At 40.0% G+C, this 21,881-nt stretch overlaps 1 protein-coding gene across 1 annotated transcript in view; it reads right to left on the bottom strand.

The window, feature by feature from the left end:
* The window catches only part of zdhhc9 (zinc finger DHHC-type palmitoyltransferase 9), a 102,252-nt gene extending 81,619 nt beyond the window's left edge, over positions 1-20,633 (bottom strand). The window contains exon 1 of the mRNA XM_061892197.1: positions 19,950-20,633. Coding sequence (XP_061748181.1) covers positions 19,950-20,113 — 164 coding nt within the window. The 5' untranslated portion in view covers positions 20,114-20,633. The remainder of the gene's footprint in view (positions 1-19,949) is intronic.
* Positions 20,634-21,881: the final 1,248 nt, after the last annotated feature.

The following is a 21,881-nucleotide window of genomic DNA, read 5'->3' as shown; positions in this document are numbered from 1 at the left end:
TGTATTTTTTTTTTCTTGTTTTTGAACACTGACTTTTTGCAGTGTAGATATGTTTTTCTTATTTTTGACAAGCTGATCTCTATTCAGAAAATGCTGTTGCTCAATACAAAATGTAGTACATCAATAAACAATAAAATCATACGGCTTACGAGACAAAAAAGGATTTTTGCTGCCGATGTTGCTTCCAATCATCCATGAAAGCTATCAGCCGTTACGAATACCAATATGCATTACCTGTAAATGACCTGTATTTATTAATTAGCAATTTATTTATGGTGATACTTAACAGTTTAACAATATCATCACAACTTAAAATAGTTGTTTATTATCTTTTTATTACATACAATTTTTGGAGCAAAACAAAGTCTTTTAAATCCTTTGGTTTGGACCTTAAAGTCCTACTGTGTCTAGGAAATTATTTCCTGAGTATGTAAACATTAACAAAAACAACAACAACAATTAACCACCTTGGTTCAGCCCCTGCTTCAATTCCTGGGTCCTCCTGAATTAACTGAGGTAATAGCTCAAGTTATAGACCTATTACATATTATATGACATCATATTATATTATATATAGCTATAAGCCATTTTCCCTTGAGGCTATGAAGTGTTTTATCCGATTAATTGAACAAGATAATAGATACACGATTCCATTCATCCATTTTCTACCGCATGTCCCTTTCGGGGTCGCGGGGGTTGTTGGAGCCTATCTCAGCTGCATTTGGGCAGAAGTCGAGGTACAAAATGGACAAGTAGCCACCTCATCACAGGGCCAATACAGATAGACAGATAACATTCACACTCACATGTGCAATAGTTCAACAAATACATGGTAATATTAAAAAAATACAGATGATGTAGATGGATTAGCAAATAACAATGAATAATGGTAAAAAAAAATACTTTGAAAAAATCTGAACCATGTCTTTATAGCAGCCAAAAGGACAAATAAATCGATTTGTTTACTACTTTATTTACATAAATTCACAAAATTGATGATTTAAGATTCTACTTTTTGTTAGGCCTAAGTGTTTTTGTTTAAAAAAAAAATTAAAAAAATTAACATTTATAAGTTTTACAATGGAACTAAAACAATTCTTAGTTACTAAAACCAACCATGTCTGTCATGATCCGTGGTCCGGATCATGTTTAGTTTAGTTATGTTCTGTTAGTTTTGGACTTCCTTAGTTCCTGGTTGCACTTCCTTGTTTGTTTTGTCACTATGGTTACTAATGATTTTCAACCTGTCTCTGTTTTTGGGACACACCTGTGTCCAAGCAAAAGACAATATTTAAGCCTGACTTTTTTTATCACTTGTCCTGGCTTCCTTGCTTGCGGTAAGCAACAATCCCGTTTAGGTATTCCTGTTCTAGACTCTGTGCTAAGTAGTTGCCTTAGCTTCCTGTGCGTTCAGCACGCTTTTCTTTTGTGTCCGTCTGTTTGGTATGGTGTATTATATATATATATATATATATAATATATATATATATATATATATATATATATATATATATATATAAAGGTAGGATATGATTGAACAAATAATACACCATACCAAACAGACGGACACAAAAGAAAAGCGTGCTGAACGCACAGGAAGCTAAAGCAACTACTTAGCACAGAGTCTAGAACAGGAATACCTAAACGGGATATATATATATATATATATATATATATATGTATATATATATATATATATATATATATATACACGTGACTGTTGCTTACCGCAAACAAGGAAGCCAGGACGAGTCATAAAAAAGGCAGGCTTAAATATTGTCTCTTGATTAGACACAGGTGTGTCCCAAAAAACATAGGCAGGTGAAAATCATTAGTAACCATAGTGACAAAACAAACAAGGAAGTGCAACCAGGAACTAAAGAAGTCCAAAACTAACAGAACATAAACTAAACTAGACATGATCATGACCATGGATAATGACACATGTCATTTTCAAAAACTTTTAAATGTCTTTGTTTCAGTTTTGGTTGATTTTGGCGGTGCCAGTAGACCAAAGCGGTAATGTTTTGTCAGAAGAAAACCACAATTCCCATGAGGACTAGCGCATATAGCGTCATAGTGACATGATGTCCGCTGTAATTTTGGCGAAAATATTAGGTCTTTAATGGCCATGCTGATGTTAAATAGCAGACACTATTAACAAATGATGTTGGATTGTGCTACAAACATGACGCTACTACCAAGAATGTATCGGGGTGGATGCAGGTCTGGCAGGTTAAACTAACACGCTGGTGGCTATTTACTGCTACAGCACAAATTTCCGATAGCTAACATTAGCATTATCATATTGATTGAGCATCGGAAGTGCCTTTCTCGTCCAACAGGAACAGTACAAAGACAGCATCGGTCTGAAATTCCTCGTCTTTGACCTGGACCATTGTTGATCCTTGACTCTCTTTTATCCGGGTTGTTCTTTGTCTCCTCAGACAAAACTTTTCGTTACTTTGGTTGTTTTGTAGCTCCACCCATGATAGTCTGACGAGTCCGCATTTCAAAAATTGTTTTTGGAAACTGTGGACATCATGTACTCGGAACAAAGAGCCAAAAGAACCATCCGGATTGTTATAGGCGCAAAGTTCAAAAGCAAGCATATACGATGGTATGGGGGTGTATTAGTGCCCAAGGCATGGGTAACTTACACATCTGTGAAAGCACCATTAATGCTGAAAGGTACATAAAGGATTTGGAGCAACATATGATGCCATCCAAGCAACGTTATCATGAACGCCCCAGCTTATTTCAGCAAGACAATGCCAAGCCACGTGTTACAACAGCGTGGCTTCATGGTAAAAGAGTGCGGGTACTAGACTGGCCTGCATGTAGTCCAGACCTGTCTCCCATTGAAAATGTGTGGCACAATATGAAGCCTAAAATACCACAACGGGGAACCCGGACTGTTGAACAACTTAAGCTGTACATCAAGCAAGAATGGGGAAAAATTTCACCTGAAAGGCTTCAAAAATGTGTCTCCTTAGTTCCCAAATGTTAACTGATTGTTGTTAAAAGGAAAGGCCATGCAACACAGTGGTGAAATTGCCCCGTGTCAACTTTTTTGCAATGTGTTGCTGCCATTAAATTCTAAGTTAATGATTATTTGCAAAACAAATTAAGTTTCTCAGTTCGAACATTAAGTATCTTGTCTTTGCAGTCCATTCAATTGAACATAAGTTAAAAAGGATTTGCAAATCATTGTATTCTGTTTTTATTTACGGATTACACAACGTGCCAACTTCACTGGTTTTGGGTTTTGTTGTTCTATGTCCATTTTATGAAGGTTGAAAAGTCACTTAGTGCTGCTTTAATCCTCCAAAAATATGTTGGCATGCTAACAAAAGGTCAAAACAACACAATTTGAACTAGAAAAGCGGTAAATTTAGATTCGATTCGACCTAATTTAAAAAGTACAAACTTCTTTTTATTCTTATTTCCTTTAGGAGGGTGCAATTTTTTTTCTCTCAGTCATGTGGAATGCAGCATGAAGTGAATGGATGAACATGATGTCAGGGGGTATAAAACCAGCAGTTTAAGCCCACAAGGTATTGATTCCGCCCAGCAAGCAAACAAACAAGCTTGGACGCACCTTCTCGCTTTGCTTATTTATTACAAATAGCTCCATTTCTCTCGTACGGACTCGGCCTCCTGTTTTCAGAATTGCAGCGCCAAATAGAAGACAAAACCCGCCCCAACCCCCTTCCAAAAAGGGGGCCCACAGCTGCTGACAAAAAAATTCAGGATCAAAGCCAGCCTACGTCAAGAGGATACTGCTGGCTCTGTTCTACCGTCCTTGGCCCGGTGGGGCTCAAGGCTTGTCTTCACTTTGCACACAATACGGTGATTCTGCAATGCAAGACATTGACGAACTCTAAGACAGAAGGATCATGATCACATTCCATTCAGTCCAGACTAAACTCTCAGGGTGTTTTCCACAAACATCTTCACAAGACGTGTACTGATGGCTTCTTTAAAAAAAAAAAACACCCGGACTTCAGCCTTAATATCAATCATTGCAACTAAGATAATAATGATGGGATGTAATATGAACGCGGCTTGCTAACAACTCCCCAGCCATTAGTCTGCCCATGCAGGCCAAAGTGGGCACCATCGTTTCAATAGCACTCTGTTCATAACAGCTCCTTCTATCCAGACTCAGAGGAAAAGGCAGGAGAACATTCAAGTGCAGGGCCCGGCTACCTAAAAGCCACATTTACTTTGTCTCAGTGTGCAAGATTTGTCCACAACATTTGTATAAAACAAGGTACAAAACCGGTAATAGGTTTGTACACAACACCTGAAGTACAATTGGCCATGTTTGTGGACTCTTGGACAAATCCAAAACAATCTGACGAACGTTCTGTGGTACACAAGAATCATTCTGTTTGCAAGCCTTTCAAAAGCAGACCAAATTCAAGGTTCCCATATGGCTCCGAACTTGATCGGCCCAATTTGTGGAGTCTGAGGCCATGTCTACACTAAGTCGTTTAACTCCTTAAACCAGGGGTGTCAAACTCAAATACAGAGTGGGCCAAAATTTAAAACTGAACAAAGCCGCGGGCCGAGGTTGAACAAATTAACCTTTTAATAGGGACCCAAAAAAGTTTTTCATTGAATATTGAACAAGCAAGGCTTATATAACTTTATGGTGACATGCAAAATTGAGTTTCAAATAATAACAACAATAATAATTAAAAAATATCAATGGCATATCAAATCAAATTTAAATAAAAAATGAATGCCTCTTTTGTATTTGCAGCCTTCTGAGGTAAATATCAACATTAACTTTTTCCACAGGCTAATATATTTGAAATTCAAATAATGAATAAATCAACCATTCAGGCCTTTTTACTGCTCAGTTAATGTCGGGGCTCAGGTGGGCGGGCGGGGTTTGTTGGTAGCGGAGGGGTTGGGGGGGTGTATATTGTAGCGGTCCGGAAGAGTTAGTGCTGCAAGGGGTTCTGGGTATTTGTTCTGTTGTGTTACGGTGCGGATGTTCTCCCAAAATGTGTTTGTTATTTTTGTTTGATGTGGGTTCACAGTGTGGCGCATATTTGTAACAGTGTTAAACTTTTTTATATGGCCACCCTCAGTGTGACCTGTATGCTGTTGATCAAGTATGCCTTGCATTTACTTACATGTGTGTAGAAGCCACATATATTACGTGACTGGGCCGGCACGCTGTTTGTGAGGAGGAAATACAGACTTGACGACAGGTTATAGAGGACGCTAAAGGCAGTGCCTTTTAAGGCACACCCCCAATATTGTTGTCCGGGTGGAATTCGGGAGAATGGTTGCACCGGGAGATTTTCGGGAAGGGCAATGAAATTCGAGAGTGTCCCGGGAAATCGGTGAATGCGGTGTTACAGCGGCACCGCTGTATAACACCGGCGGGCCAGTTCTAATGTTAATTTGATGTTGCCTCAAGGGCCAAATGAAATTACACAGCGGGCCATATTTGGCCCGCGGGCCAGAGTTGGACAACTATGCCTTAAACGAATAATTATTTAGCCTAAGCCCCGTTTCAGCCACACTAATCCCTCTTTTAAGGTTCCCCTCCTCGGACAACTTTTTACACGGGTAAGTGTACCATATATTTATTGAATCTCCAGCTCTTAGCTTTGTATGGACTAATCGATCGTTTACAAAGTGAGTTTGGAGAGGAAGTGATGCCAGAAAGACCGTGCCCCACACAAGATGTGACGTCAGAAAGAACTCGCCACAGACAACTTCATACTAAAGCCATTTCATAACTCTGAGCTAACCCTTGGAAATATGGAGGCGAGTCATCCACACATGCCCGTGTTTCTCATTCTTCTTTTTTTCACATGAATACCTTAAGAGAAAGCGATTGCAGCTATTTGGGATACAACACTTCTCCGACGGCAAGACAACTTTTGAATGTCAAGGTCAGCTGTGATATTCTACTTACCGAAAAACTTTGTCCATTTGTCCAAGGAGAGTCAACGAGAATGCGGGCTCCCGTGGATGTAATTAAAAAAGGTTGCATGTGCTTTGTATTACCTGGCCGTCGAGGGAAGACTACGGAACAAATTGTATGCATTTGGACTGGTAAAGCAGACTGTATCAGTTATTGTTCGCCATGTATGTCGCGGACTCAACGTCTAGGTCCAGAGTATATAAAGTCACCAAAAACGAATGGACGATGAAGGTGAAGGCAAAAGAGTGAGGAGTGTCCTGACCAGATATCTAGAACCTGAGATTGATTGTTGTAAAATGTTGTTTGTCACAATGTGTACTTTCCCGTGTACAATAGAGATTTGATACATTTATGATGGCTAAGTTGTGATTCACTACGATAGGGCCCCACAGCCCACTGGATTCCAGTTAATTCAATTACCATAACACTGGATTTTGTTTAGATAAATCAAATTTAAGAACTTGCACACAAAGCAACACTAGAGGTGACTATGACGTGCGCATTTTCCGCGCTTGCGTATTAGGTCGCATTGCACCGGCTGACAGAGGGATGAGGGTGTCTTAAACGACCATTATGTCTGTGTGGACAAAGATCAGGTTAGGTAGGATTTAACCTAGATAACCTTCATATAGAAGGAGCCTCAGTGCACGAGATTTGTCGACAACATTTGTACAAAACGAGGTACAAAACAGGTAATAGATTTGTACAATACACTTGAATACAATTGGCCATGTTAGTGGACTCTTAGACAAATCCAAAACAACCCGATGAGCGTATTGGGTTCCTCGTTGGCCTTATATGTGGTATACAAGAATTATTCTGTTTGCAAGCCTTTCAAAAGCAGACCACATTTAAGGTGCCCATATATAAACACCATTTCCATATGAGTTGGGAAATTGTGTTAGATGTAAATATAAGCAGAATACAATGATTTTCAAATCCTTTTCAACCCCAATTCAATTGAATGCACTACAAAGACAAGATATTGGATGTTCAAACTCAAACTTTATTTTTTTTATGCAAATAATAATTTACTTAGAATTACATGGCTGCAACATGTGCCAAAGTAGTTGGGAAAGGGCATGTTCACCACTTTGTTACATCACCTTTTCTTTTAACAACACTCAATAAACCTTTGGGAACTGAGGAAACTAATTGTTGAAGCTTTGAAAGTGGAATTCTTTCCCATTCTTGTTTTATGTTGAGCTTCAGTCGTTCAACAGTACGGGGTCTCCGCTGTCGTATTTTACGCTTCATAATGCTTCACACATTTTCGATGGGGGACAGGTCTGGACTGCAGGTGGGCCAGGAAAGTACTCGCACTCTTTTTTTACGAAGCCACGCTGTTGTAACACTTGTCTTGCTGAAATAAGCAGGGGCGTCCATGATAACGTTGCTTGGATGACAACATATGTTGCTCCAAGACCTGTATGGACCTTTCAGCATTAACGGTGCCTTCTCAAATGTGTAAGTTACCCATGCCTTTGGCACTAATACACCCCCATACCATCACAGATGCTGGCTTTTGAACTTTGCGCCTATAACAATCCGAAGGGTTATTTTCCGCTTTGTTCTGGAGGACACCACGTCCTCTGTTTCCAAATATAATTTGAAATGTGGACTCGACAGACCACAGAACACCTTTACACTTTGCATCAGTCCATCTTAGGTAAGCTTGGGCCCAGCCATGTCGGCGGCGTTCCAGGATATTGTCGATAAATGAGTTTGGCTTTGCATAGTAGAGTTTTAACTTGCACTTACAGATGTAGCGACCAACTGTAGTTACTGACAGTGGTTTTATGAAGTGTTCCTGAGCCCATGTGGTGATATAATTTACACACTGATGTCGGTTTTTGATGCAGTACCGCCTGAGGGATCAAAAGTCTGTAATATCATCGCTTACGTGCAGTGATTTTTGCCAGATTCTCTGAACTTTGTGATGTTTTACAGACCGTAGATGGTAAAATCCCTAAATTCCTTGCAATAGCTCATTGAGAAATGTAGTTCCAAAACAGTTCAACATTTTCATTACAAATTGGTGACCCTCACCCCATCCTTGTTTGTGAATTACTTAGCATTTCATGGAAGCTGCTTTTATACCCAATCATGGCACCCACCTGTTCCCAATTAGCCTGCATACCTGTGGGATGTTACATATAATTGTTTGATGAGCATTCCTCAACTTTATCAGTATTTACTGCCACCTTTCCCAACTTCTTTGTCTCATGTTGCTGGCATCAAATTCTAAAGTTAATGATTATTTGCACACAAAAAAATGTTTATCAGTTCGAACATCAAATATGTTGTCTTTGTAGCATATTCAACTGAATATGGGTTGAAAATGATTTGCAAATCATTGTATTCCGTTTATATTTACATCCAACATAATTTCCCAACTCAAATGGAAACAGGGTTTGTAGCTCCTAACCTGATCGGCCCAATTTGTGGAGTGTAAGGCCCCTTCTACACTAAGGTTATCCAGGGTAAATCCCACCTAACCTTATCCATGCGCACACACACACACACACATGCACACACACACGCACGCACACACAAAATGGTCGTTTAAGATCCCCTCACCCCTCTGTCCACCAGGCGCAACGCAACCTAGTAGTACGCATGCAAGAAAAAATGCGCGCATCATAGTCACCTCTGACGTGGCAGTGTATTCTTACCCTGTGTTCCAATGTAGACTATTGCCACATTTCTTTTAACAGTAAACCTTGCTTGGCTCATCATCAGCAGCTGTTAGACTATTGTAGTGAATCACACCTGAGCCGTCATACATGAATGAATCATATCTTTAATGGATGTGTGAAAGTAAACAATGTGATAAAGGAACATTTTACAACAACAGGACACGGTGCTTGTAGGCTGAAATTGGCTGTCGTACTTGACGGCCGCAACCACTTCATGGCTTCACAATAGTTATGGAGAACAAAACGAGACGTTGAGTGATCGCTCGACATACAGTGGGACAAAAAAGTATTTAGTCAGCCACCGATTGTGCACGATCTCCCACTTAAAATGATGACAGAGGTCTGTAATTTTCATCATAGGTACACTTCAACTGTGAGAGACAGAATGTGAAAAAAAAATCCAGGAATTCACATTGTAGGAATTTTAAAGATTTTTTTTGTAAATTATGGTGGAAAATAAGTATTTGGTCAACCATTCAAAGCTCTCACTGATGGAAGGAGGTTTTGGCTCAAAATCTCACGATACATGGCCCCATTCATTCTTTCCTTAACACGGATCAATGGTCCTGTCCCCTTTGCAGAAAAACAGCCCCAAAGCATGATGTTTCCACCCCCATGCTTCACAGTAGGTATGGTGTTCTTGGGATGCAACTCAGTATTCTTCTTCCTCCAAACACGACGAGTTGAGTTTATACCAAAAAGTTCTATTTTGGTTTCATCTGACCACATGACATTCTCCCAATCCTCTGCTGTATCATCCATGTATCCATTTTGGTATAAACTCAACTTGTCGTGTTTGGAGGAAGAAGCATACTGAGTTGCATCCCAAGAACACCATACCTACTGTGAAGCATGGGGGTGGAAACATCATGCTTTGGGGCTGTTTTTCTGCAAAGGGGACAGGACCATTGATCCGTTTTAAGGAAAGAATGAATGGGGCCATGTATCGTGAGACTTTGAGCCAAAACCTCCTTCCATCAGTGAGAGCTTTGAATGGTTCACCAAATACTTATTTTCCACCATAATTTACAAACAAATTCTTTAAAATTCCTACAATGTGAATTACTGGATTATTTTTTCACATTCTGTCTCTCACAGTTGAAGTGTACCTATGATGAAAATTCCAGACCTCTATCATCATTTTAATTGGGAAATTTTGAACAATTGGTGGCTGACTAAATACTTTTTTTGCCCCACTGTACATGGGGGACATACATTTGCCAGTCCATATGTAGTCGCTGTTTTTTTGTAGTCTGTCTTTGTCTCCCCTTCAACAAATGGACAAAGTTTTTTACTAAGTAGAATCACAGCTGACCTGGACATTTGAAAGTTCTCTTGCTGGCACAACACATTTGTTGACAAACATATCCCACCAAGCTGCCGTTCGTCCAGACCTTATCTAGCACCGTCGCTCAACTGTCTATCACCCTACTCAGTGGCCTAGTGGTTAGAGTGTCCGCCCTGAGATCAAACCCCGGCCGAGTCATACCAAAAACAATAAAAATGGGACCCATTACCTCCCTGCTTGGCACTCAGCATCAAGGGTTGGACTTATGGGTTAAATCACCAAAAATGATTCCTGGGCGTGGCACTGCTGCTGCCCACTGCTCCCCTCACCTCCCAGGGGGTGATCAAGGGTGATGGGTCAAATGCAGAGAATACTTTTGCCACATCTAGTGTGTGTTTGACAATCATTGGTACTTTCTAACTATAACTCTATGTTGCCATCTGAGATGTGTTGTATCTGAAATAACTGCAATCACACGTTTGCTTCTCTTAAAGGCCTATTGAATGAGATTTTCTTATTTAAACGGGGATAGCAGGTCCATTTTATGTGTCATACTTGATAATTTTGCAATATTGCCATATTTTTGCTGAAAGGATTTAGTAGAGAACATCCACGATAAAGTTCGCAACTTTTGGTCGCTAATAAAAAAGCCTTGCCTTTACCGGAAGTAGCAGACGATGTGCGCGTGACATCACTGGTTGTAGGGCTCCTCACATCCTCACATTTTTTATAATGTGTGCCTCCAACAGCGAGAGCTATTCGGACCAAGAAAGCGACAATTTCCCCATTATTTGAGCGAGGATGAAAGATTTGAGGATGAGGAAATTTAGAGTGAAGGACTGGCTCCCTGTTCATTTTAGAATTGATTTTAAAACATTGCTGTTTGTTTTTAAATCTTTACATGGACTGGCACCTCAGTATATCTCAGACCTCATCCAAATTTACACTCCTGCGCGCGCTCTGAAGTCCGAGAGCCAGTTCCAGCTCGTAGTGCCCAAGACCAGACTTAAAACCAGAGGAGACAGGGCCTTCTCTGTGGTCGGCCTTAAGCTCTGGAACACTCTGCCCCTCCATGTTCAAACTGCTTCCACAGTGGAGTGTTTTAAGTCTCGTCTTGAGACCCACTTTCACTCTTTGGCTTTTAACACTATGTGAGTTGTGTGGTCCTCTGTCCTCTGTTGTCCTCTGTGTTTTTTCTACACTTCTATTTTACTGTTTGAATTGATTTTACCCTTTAAAATTGTTTTTAATCATATTTATTTGTATATTGTTTTTTTATATTGGTTTTATGTATATATATTTTTTTTTTTATTCAGTCATTGGTGGAGCATAAAAAGTTGTTTTTTAATATTGTTTTTAACATGGCTGTGCATCACTTTGGAAATGTTCTTGTTGTTTGAATGTGCTATATAAATAAAGTGGATTGGATTGGATAGAAAAAATAAAAAGGAAATAAAAAAGTTTTAAAAAAAAGAAAAAAGGCGATTGCCGTGTTCAGATGTTTTTAGACACATTTACTAGGATAATTCAGGGAAATCCTTTATCTGCCTATTGTGTTGCTAGTGTTTTAGTGAGTTAAATAGTACCTGATAGTCGGAAGAGTGTGGCCACGGGTGTGTTGACGGGTGTGTTGAGGAAAGTCCCGAAGCTGCAGCAGTACAGAAGCTCCGCTAATCCCCGGTAAAAGGAGACTTATTTCCACAATTTTCTTACCGAAAACTGCCGGCTGACGTGTAGTCGGGATCCATGTTCGCTTGACCGCTCTGATCCATAGTAAAGCTTCACCTCCAGGAATTTTGAACAAGGAATCACCATGTGTTCGTGTGGCTAAAGGCTAAAAGCTTCCCACCTCCATCTTTCTACTTTGACTTCTCCATTATTAATTGAACAAATTGCAAAAGATTCAGCAACACAGATGTCCAGAACACTGTGTAATTATGCGATTAAAGCAGACTACTTATAGCAACTCAGTTTGTAAACAATCAATGAGTCCATACAAAGCTAAGAGCCGGAGATTCAAGAAATAGACGGCGCATATACCCATGTAAAAAATTGTCCGAGGAGGGGGACCTTAAACGCCGATTTAGTGTGGCTGAAACGAGGCTAAAGCTGAGTAATTATTAGTTTAAGGGGTTATCCGGCTTAGTGTAGATGTAGCCGATAAAACAACCTGAAAAACGTTTGGGGTTCCCAGTTTGTCATTTTCGTGGAATCCAACAATCTTCATCACAAAAACAATCTGACTGGGTTTAGGGTTCTAGTATAGTACCGGACTCCTTTGGCCATGTTTGTGGAGCCTAATAATCCAAGTGACACTTCCGTTAAAAAACGACAGAGTTTCGGTTTCCCAGCTGGTCACATTTGTGGTAATAACCTATTTGTAAGCTTGCCCTTTTTCACATAAACAATTGAACTGGTTTTAGGGTTCCTAAATGGCACCTGACTCCAAGGATTGTGGAATCTAATTAAATTCCAACTATTATTGTTCATTTGTTCAAAACAACCCGACGAAAGTTTGCTGTTCCCAGTAGAATCCCTCAGGCTGTTTGCAAGCTGGATCTTCTTCACAATCGGACTGGTTTAGGGTTCACAAAGAGCCGCTTGGTCAGTCGGCCACATCTGTGGAATCCAAGAAACAAATTGCAATTTTGCTCTTCTCTAAAACAACATGACGATGGCTAGGGACTACCAGTTAGTCATATTTGTGGTATCAGAGAATCTAGTTGATACCTCTACTCAAGAGTGTTAGGTTCACAGTCAGCCATATTTGTGGTCACAACCTATTTGCAATATTGCCCATTCTAATAAAAACAATTCCAACTGGTTTTAGGATTCCTTTAAGGCATAGGCGTCCAACTCTGGCCCCCGGGCCAAATTTGGCCCACCGTGTAATTTCATTTGGGCCTTGAGGCAATATCAAATTAACATTAGAACTGGCGCTGTAACACCGCATTCACCGATTTCCCGGGAGACTCTCGAATTTCAGTGCCCCTCCCGAAAATCTCCCGGTGGAACCATTCTCCCAAATTCCACCCGGACAACAATATTGGGGGTGTGCCTTAAAGGCACTGCCTTTAGCGTCCTCTACAACCTATCGTCAAGTCTGTTTTTCCTTCTCACAAACAGCGTGCCGGCCCAGCCACGTAATATATGTGACTTTTACACACATGTAAGTAAATGCAAGGCATACTTGATCAACAGCATACAGGTCACACTGAGGGTGGCCATATAAACAACTTTAACACTGTTACAAATATGCGCCACACTGTGAACCCACATCAAACAAAAATAACAAACACATTTTGGGAGAACATCCGCACCGTAACACAACATAAACACAACAGAACAAATACCAAGAACCCCTTGCAGCACTAACTCTTCCGGACCGCTACGATACACCCCCCCCCCCCCCACCCCCGCTACCCACCTGAGCCCCGACATTAACTGAGCAGTAAAAAGGCCTGAATGGTTGATTTATTCATTGTTATTTTATTTTCAAATGTATTAGCCTTTGGAAAAAGTTAATGTTGATATTTACCTCAGAAGGCTGCAATTACAAAAGAGGCATTTATTTTTTATTTAAATTTGATTTGATATGCTATTGATATTTTTTAATTATTATTGTTGTTATTATTTGAAACTCAATTTTGCATGTCACTATAAAGTTATATAAGCCTTGCTTGTTCAATATTCAATGAAAAACTTTTTGGGGTCCCTATTAAAAGGTTAATTTGTTCCACCTCGGCCCGCGGCTTTGTTCAGTTTTACATTTTGGCCCACTCTGCATTTGATTTTGACACCCCTACTTTAAGGACTCACAGTTGGTCATGTTTGTGGAATCTAAGACTATATAGTTGAGACTTTGGTCTTCTGTTTGTTGAATTAAACCATCTATTTGCAAGCTTAGTCTCCTTGCACAAACAACCTGACTGGATTAGGGTTCCCATATGGCAGCTGAGTCAGTCAACCAAATTAATGGAACCTAAGAATCAGGTTGAGATTTTGCTCCTGTTTCCCAAAACAACCCAGCAATTGGCTTAGGTCTACCAGTCGGCCATATTTGTGGTATCCGAACCCCTTTGCGAGCTTATGCTCTTCCTTTAGGGTTCAGATGGTACTAGACCAAGTCAGCCATATTTGTGAAATCCAAGAATGAAGTTGACACTTGTGGCTTCTGGTAAAAAAAACTACCCAACAAAAGTGTTGGAGTCTCAGCCAGCTATATTTGTGGTTACAACCAAATTTTGGTTAATAGGACCCATAAGCACCGAAGTCCTTCGGCCATATTTGTAGAACCTACGGGTTTAGTTGTAATTTTGCTCTTCTTCTCCAAAACAACCTGATGATGGTCAGTTAGCCATATTTGTGGTATCAGAGAATCTAGTTTATACCTCTGCTTCTGTTCAAAAAAAATGACCCAACACTTGTGTTGGTTTCCCAGTGGGTCATGTTTGTGGTAACCACCTATTTGCAATATTGCCCCTTTTCATGAAAACAATCCAACTGGGTTTAGGATTCCCATATGGACTAACAGTCGGTCATGTTTGTGGAATCTAAGACTATATAGTTGAGACTTCTGTTTAAAACAACGTGTTGATTGTTTTCAGTCTGCTATATTTGTTGAATTTAAGCATATATTTGCAAGCTTAGTCTCCTTGCACAAACAACCTGACTGGATTAGGGTTCCCAGATGGTAGCTGAGTCAGTCACCCATATCTATGGAATCTAAGAATCAAGTTGAGATTTTGCTCCTGTTTTCCAAAACTTGGGGCTGCCAGTCGGCCATATTTTTGGTATCCTTTGCAAGCTTATACTCTTCCTTTAGGGTTCAGATGGTACTAGACCAAGTCAGCCATATTTGTGAAATCCAAGAATCCAGTTGACACTTGTGGCTTCTGGTAAAAAACAACACCCAACAAAAGTGTTGGAGTTTCAGTCGCCCATATTTGTGGTACCAGCCTACATTTGGTTTATAGGAGCCATTAGCACCTAAATCTGTCGGCCATATTTGCAGAACTTAAGAGTCTAGTTCTAATTTTGCTTTTCTTTTCCAACACAACCTGGCATGGGGCTAACAGTTGGCCATATTTGTGGTATCCGAGAATCTGTTTGCATGCCGTTCCTTTAGGGTTCCAATATGGTACCAGACTCAGGGCTCCCATGTCACACCCTTTTGGCAAATATTTGTGGAACCTTACAATCCACCGTCTTGTGAGAGGCGCTGACTAAAAAAAAAAACATTCAAAGTAGAGCCCTGACTTTCTGTCTCACACAAGAAGCAGCACTTTATAGAGTATGTTCCAATATAAACCCAACACCAGGGTCAGCAACCCGTGGCTTTTGAGCTGTATGCGGCTCTTAAGTGCCGCCCTAGTGGCTCCCTGGAGCATTTTCTAAAAAAGGATTGAATATTGAAAAAGACGTGGAATTTTTTTTTCTTGTTTTAGTATGTTTTTTGTTGGAGGACCAACATGACACATACCTTCCCAATTGTTAGAAAGCCCACTCTTTAATATGTTTGTGTGTATGCTTCACTGATGAGAGTATTTGGTGAACATCGTTTTGTCCTACTAATTTCGGCGGTTGTTGAACTCACCATTGTGTGGACTGTGACGCAACAGTTTGTTAACATGTAAAATCTTCCACTCCGTTGTCTCATTTTGTCCACCAAACATTTTATGCTGTGTGTGAATGCACAAAGGTGCGCTTTGTTAAAGTTATTGAATTGTTGGAGTGCTAATCAGGCATTGCATGACTGCAAGCTAATCAATGCTAACATGCTATTAAGGGGGTAGCAGGGTAGCGGAGGGTGTATATTTTAGCGTCCCAGAAAAATAAGTGCTGCAAGGGGTACTGGGTATTTGTTCTGTTGTGTTTATGTTGTGTTAAGGTGCGGATGTTCTCCCAAAATGTGTTTGTCATTTTTGTTTGGTGTGGGTTCACAGTGTGGCACATATTTATAAGTGTTAAAGTTGTTTATACGGCCACCCTCAGTGTGACCTTTATGGCTTTTGACCAATGATGCTTGCATTCACTTGTGTGTGTAGAAAGCCGTAGATATTATGTGATTGTTTTTTTAAATTTTCCTGAAGGAACTCTCCTGAAGGAATCAATAAAGCACTATATATCTATCTATTGGGCCGGCACGCAAAGGCAGTGCCTTTAAGGTTTATTGGCGCTCTGTACTTCTCCCTATGTCCGTGTACCACTCCGTTTTGAAAAGTCATACATTTTACTCTTTGAAACCAATACCAAGAAATTTCCGATATTACATTTAACGCATTTATCGGCCGATAATAACGACAGTCCGATATCATCGGACATCTCTAATTGCTGATGTATAATTTTGACCTAGCAGATTTGCTCACATTTTCAGTAGACTCATAATAAATTCATAAAAGAACCAAACGTCATGAATGTTTTTTGTGACCAACGAATATGTGCTCCAATCACTCTATCACAAAAAAATAAGAGTTGTAGAAATTATTGGAAACTCAAGACAGCCATGACATTATTTTCTTTTGACCACGACTGTTCGTCATGTGTTGCCTTCATTATAAGACTTATTTACGGCTTTTAATTTTTTGCCGCTCCAGACAGATTGTTTTTTTTGTACTTTTAGTCCGATGTGGCTCTTTCAACGTTTTGGGTTGCCAACCCCTGACCTAACAGGATGGTGGACAGATAACATAAATGCATAAAATTATATTTTCAAACAAACACAAATAAATCAGTGCTAAATAAATATTAGGACTGCGAATCTTTGGGTGTCCCACGATTCGATTCAATATCGATTCTTGGGGTCACGATTCGGTTGAAAATCTATTTTTTTGTTTCAATTCAACACGATTCTCGATTCAAAAATGATTTTTTCCCGATTTAAAACAATTGTTTATTCAGTCAATACCATAACAATGCAATCCAATTCCAAAACCAAACCTGACCCAGCAACACTCAGAACTGCAATAAACAGAGCAATTGAGGAGACACAAACACGACACAGAACAAACCAAAAGTAGTGAAACAAAAATGAATATTATCAACAACAGTATCAATATTAGTTATAATTTCAGCATAGCAGTGATTAAAAATCCCTCACTGACATTATCATTAGACATTTATAAAAATAAAAAAAGGATTTCAGCAGGATCTACCCCAGTCTGCTGACATGCAAGTAGAGTAGAAGATTTTTGTAAAAAGCCTTTATAATTGTAAAGGACAATGTTTTATCAACTGATTGCAATAATGTAAATTTGTTTTAACTATTAAAAAAAATAAAAATATGACTTATTTTATCTTTGTGAAAACATTGGACACAGTGTGTTGTCAAGCTTATGAGATGCGATGCAAGTGTAAGCCACTGTGACACTATTGTTCTTTTTTTTATTTTTATATATGTCTAATGATAATATAAATGAGGGATTTTTAATCACTGCTATGCTGAAATTATAACTAATATTGATACTGTTGTTGATAATATTCTTTTTTTTTTCACTACTTTTGGTTTGTTCTGTGTCGTGTTTGTGTCTCCTTTCAATTGCTCTGTTTATTGCATTTAAGAGTGTTGCTGGGTCAGGTTTGGTTTTGGAATTGGATTGCATTGTTATGGTATTGCTGTGTAGTGGTTTGTTGGATTGATAAAAAATTAAATTAAATTAAAAAAAAATTAAATTAGAATTTTTTTAAATGAGAATTCGAGGCTGCCCTTTGTCACAGATTCTGTTCATAACTTTTATGGACAGAATTTCTAGGCGGAGTCAAGGCGTTGAAGGGTTCCGGTTTGGTGGCCGCGGGATTAGGTCTCTGCTTTTTGCAGATGATGTGGTCCTGATGGCTTAATCTAGCTGGGATCTTCAGCGCTCACTGAATCGGTTCGCAGCCGAGTGTGAAGCGACCGGAATGAGAATCAGCACCTCCAAGTCCGAGTCCATGGTTCTCACCCAGAAAAGGGTGGAGTGCCATCTTCGGGTTGGGGAGGGGACCCTGCCCCAAGTGGAGGACTTCAAGTACCTAGGAGTCTTGTTCACGAGTGAGGGAAGAGTGGATCGTGAGATCGACAGGCGGATCGGTGCGGCGTCTTCAGTAATGCGGACGTTGTACCGATCCGTTGTGGTGAAGAAGGAGCTGAGCCGGAAGGCAAAGCTCTCAATTTACCGGTCGGTCTACGTTCCCATCCTCACCTATGGTCATGAGCTTTGGGTCATGACCGAAAGGATAAGATCACGGGTACAAGCGGCCGAAATGAGTTTCCTCCGCCGTGTGGCGGGGCTCTCCCTTAGAGATAGGGTGAGAAGCTCTGCCATCCGGGAGGAACTCAAAGAAAAGCTGTTGCTCCTTCACATGGAGAGGAGCCAGATGAGGTGGTTCGGGCATCTGGTCAGGATGCCACCCGAACGCCTCCCTAGGGAGGTGTTTAGGGCACGTCCAACCGGTAGGAGGCCACGGGGAAGACCCAGGACACGTTGGGAAGACGATGTCTCCCGACTGGCCTGGGAGCGCCTCGGGATCCCCCGGGAAGAGCTAGAAGAGGGGTCACCAACCTTTTTGAAACCAAGAGCTACTTCTTGGGTACTGATTAATGCGAAGGGCTACCAGTTTGATACACACTTCAATAAATTGCCAGAAATAGCCAATTTGCTCAATTTACCTTTAATAAATAAATCTATATATACATATAAAAAAATTGGTATTTCTGTCTGTCATTCCGTCGTACATTTTTTTTCCTTTTACGGAAGATTTTTTGTAAAGAATAAATGATGAAAAAAACACTTAATTAAACGGTTTAATGGAGGAGAAAACGGGAAGAAAAAATGACAATTTTATTTTGAAACATAGTTTATCTTCAATTTTGACTCTTTAAATTTCAAAATACACCCGAAAAAAAGAAGAGAAAAACTAGCTAATCCGAATCTTTTTGAAAAAATTTAAAAAAGAATTTATGGAACAACATTATACATTTTTCCTGATTAAGATTAATTTTAGAATAATGATGACATGTTTTGAATAGGTTAAAATCCAATCTGCACTTTGTTAGAATATATAACAAATTGGACCAAGCTATATTTCTAACAAAGACAAATCATTATTTCTTCTAGATTTTCCAGAACAAATTTTTTTAAAAGAAATTCAAAAGACTTTGAAATAAGATTTAAATTTGATTCTAAAGATTTTCTAGATTTGCCAGAATTATTTTTTTGAATTTTAATTATAAAAAGTTTGAAGAAATATTTCACAAATATTCTTCATGGAAAAAACAGAAGCTAAAATGAAGAATTAAATTAAAATATATTTATTATTCTTTAAAATAAGAAAAATAAATTTACTTGAACATTGATTTAAATTGTCAGGAAAGAAGAGGAAGGAATTTAAAAGGTAAAAAGGTATGTGTGTTTAAAAATCCTAAAATCATTTTTAAGGTTGTATTTTTTCTCTAAAATTGTCTTTCTGAAAGTTATAAAAAGCAAAGTAAAAAAATAAATTAATGTATTTAAACAAGTGAAGACCAAGTAATTAAAATATTTTCTTGGATTTTCAAATTCTATTTGAGTTTTGTCTCTCTTAGAATTAAAAATGTCGAGCAAAGCGAGACCAGCTTGCTAGTAAATAAATACAATTTAAAAAAATAGAGGCAGCTCACTGGTAAGTGCTGCTATTTGAGCTATTTTTAGAACAGGCCAGCGGGCGACTCATCTGGTCCTTACGGGCACCGCGTTGGTGATTCCTGAGCTAGATGAAGCGGCTGGGGAGAGGGAAATCTGGGCTTCCCTGCTTAGGCTGCTGCCCCCGGGACCCGACCTCGGATAAACGGAAGAAGATGGATGGATGGAGAATCAATTCATATTCGAATCGATTTTTTCCCACCCCCCTAATATATATGCATGTTGGGTGTCTTATGAGTAGCTTTTAGGGAGTAAAGAGAAATTATTTAATGGATGAGCAGTATGCTGCACTCATCGTGGATGTGTGTGCAAACAAAGGTGAGACAAGCGTGGAGGAGGATGAGACTCACTCGAAGGCGAAGAAGAGGGCGCAGGTCCCGAGGATGAGGAAGAGGGTCAGGTAGAAGACTCCCTTCTGCCGGGCCATCATCACCCGCCCATCGCAGCAGAAAGTGTTCTTGCCCGGCAGTTTCTCCCATTTCCGCGCCTTCCTGGTGATCATCACCGCCGACATGACGGCTCGTCGGCCGGGCTTCACGATCGCACACCGCCCGCTGCTCTCCTGGTCTAATCCCGCAGATTATGCACTAAACAGCGTGACACATTTTTGCATTTTCCCTATAAAAAAACAAAACAACAACAAAAAAAGGCGCAGTCACATCGTCATCATGGTCCACTTTGCGGTCCTTTTCTGCGGCGGTTCATTAATCCCACGACGCGGACTCCTTCACGCCCTGTTCATGTACATTCATCCAAAGGCTGGTGTTTTTCCCTCACATGGACGTTTTTCACGCGAACTATCCACCCGTGGAGGAGCGAACCTTGACCCGGCTGACATTCAAATCCACGCCAGTTTACGTGTGACGCCAGCGGCTTGATTATCACCTGTGACCGGTCGATCTTATTCGAGCAAATATTCTGTAATAAAGACGTGACACGAGTGGGAAGAGTGCGATTTTCAAGCTGTTTGGCGTGTTCGCTTATCCAGCCCGTCGGAGGCGGCGAGAAACACGCCTAGGTGGAAGTGTCTCCTCTTAAAGGGACAGTACAGGTAAAGACAAGCAACGTGGAACAAAGGACACAGGCTTGGACACCGCATTAGGGACACCTGCACCATCTAATACAGGGGTCGGCAACCCAAAATGTTGAAAGAGCCATATTGGACTAAAAATACAAAAACAAATTTGTGTGGAGCCGCAAATAATTAAAAGCCATATTACATACAGATAGTGTCATGACATATACATTTAATTAAGAGGACTTAAAGGAAACTAAATGAGCACAAATATAGCTACAAATGAGGCATAATGATGCAATATGTACATATACGCAAATACGGTATTAGCTTTCACTGTTATGCTGATGACACCCAACTCTACATGCCCCTAAAGCTGACCAACACGCCGGACTGTAGTCAGTTGGAAGCCTGTCTTAATGAAATTAAACAATGGATGTCCGCTAATTTTTTGCAATTTAACGCCAAAAAAACAGAAATGCTGATTATCGGTCCTGCTAGACACCGACCTCTATTTAATAATACAACTTTAACATTTGACAACCAAATAATAAAACAAGGTGACTCGGTAAAGAATCTGGGTATTATCTTCGACCCAACTCTCTCCTTTGAGGCACACATTAAAAGCGTTACTAAAACGGCCTTCTTTCATCTCCGTAATATCGCTAAAATTCGCTCCATTTTGTCCACTAAAGACGCCAAGATCATTATCCATGCGTTTGTTACGTCTCGTCTCAATTACTGTAACGTATTATTTCCGGGTCTCTCCATGTCTAGCATTAAAAGGTTACAGTTGGTACAAAATGCGGCTGCTAGACTTTTGACAAGAACAAGAAAGTTTGATCACATTACGCCTGTACTGGCTCACCTGCACTGGCTTCCTGTGCACTTAAGATGTGACTTTAAGGTTTTACTACTTACGTATAAAATACTACACGGTCTAGCTCCAGCCTATCTTGCAGATTGTATTGTACCATATGTCCCGGCAAGAAATCTGCGTTCAAAAGACTCCGGCTTATTAGTGATTCCTAAAGCCCAAAAAAAGTCTGCGGGCTATAGAGCGTTTTCCGTTCGGGCTCCAGTACTCTGGAATGCCCTCCCGGTAACAGTTCGAGATGCCACCTCAGTAGAAGCATTTAAGTCTCACCTTAAAACTCATCTGTATACTTTAGCCTTTAAATAGACTTCCTTTTTAGACCAGTTGATCTGCCGCTTCTTTTCTTTTTATCCTATGTCCCCCCCTCCCTTGTGGGTCCAGTCCGATGAC

Source organism: Nerophis ophidion, linkage group LG29 (genome assembly GCF_033978795.1).
Source record: "Nerophis ophidion isolate RoL-2023_Sa linkage group LG29, RoL_Noph_v1.0, whole genome shotgun sequence".
NCBI classification, from domain to species: Eukaryota; Metazoa; Chordata; class Actinopteri; order Syngnathiformes; family Syngnathidae; genus Nerophis; species Nerophis ophidion.
This window is presented reverse-complemented; position numbering and strand designations above follow the sequence as displayed.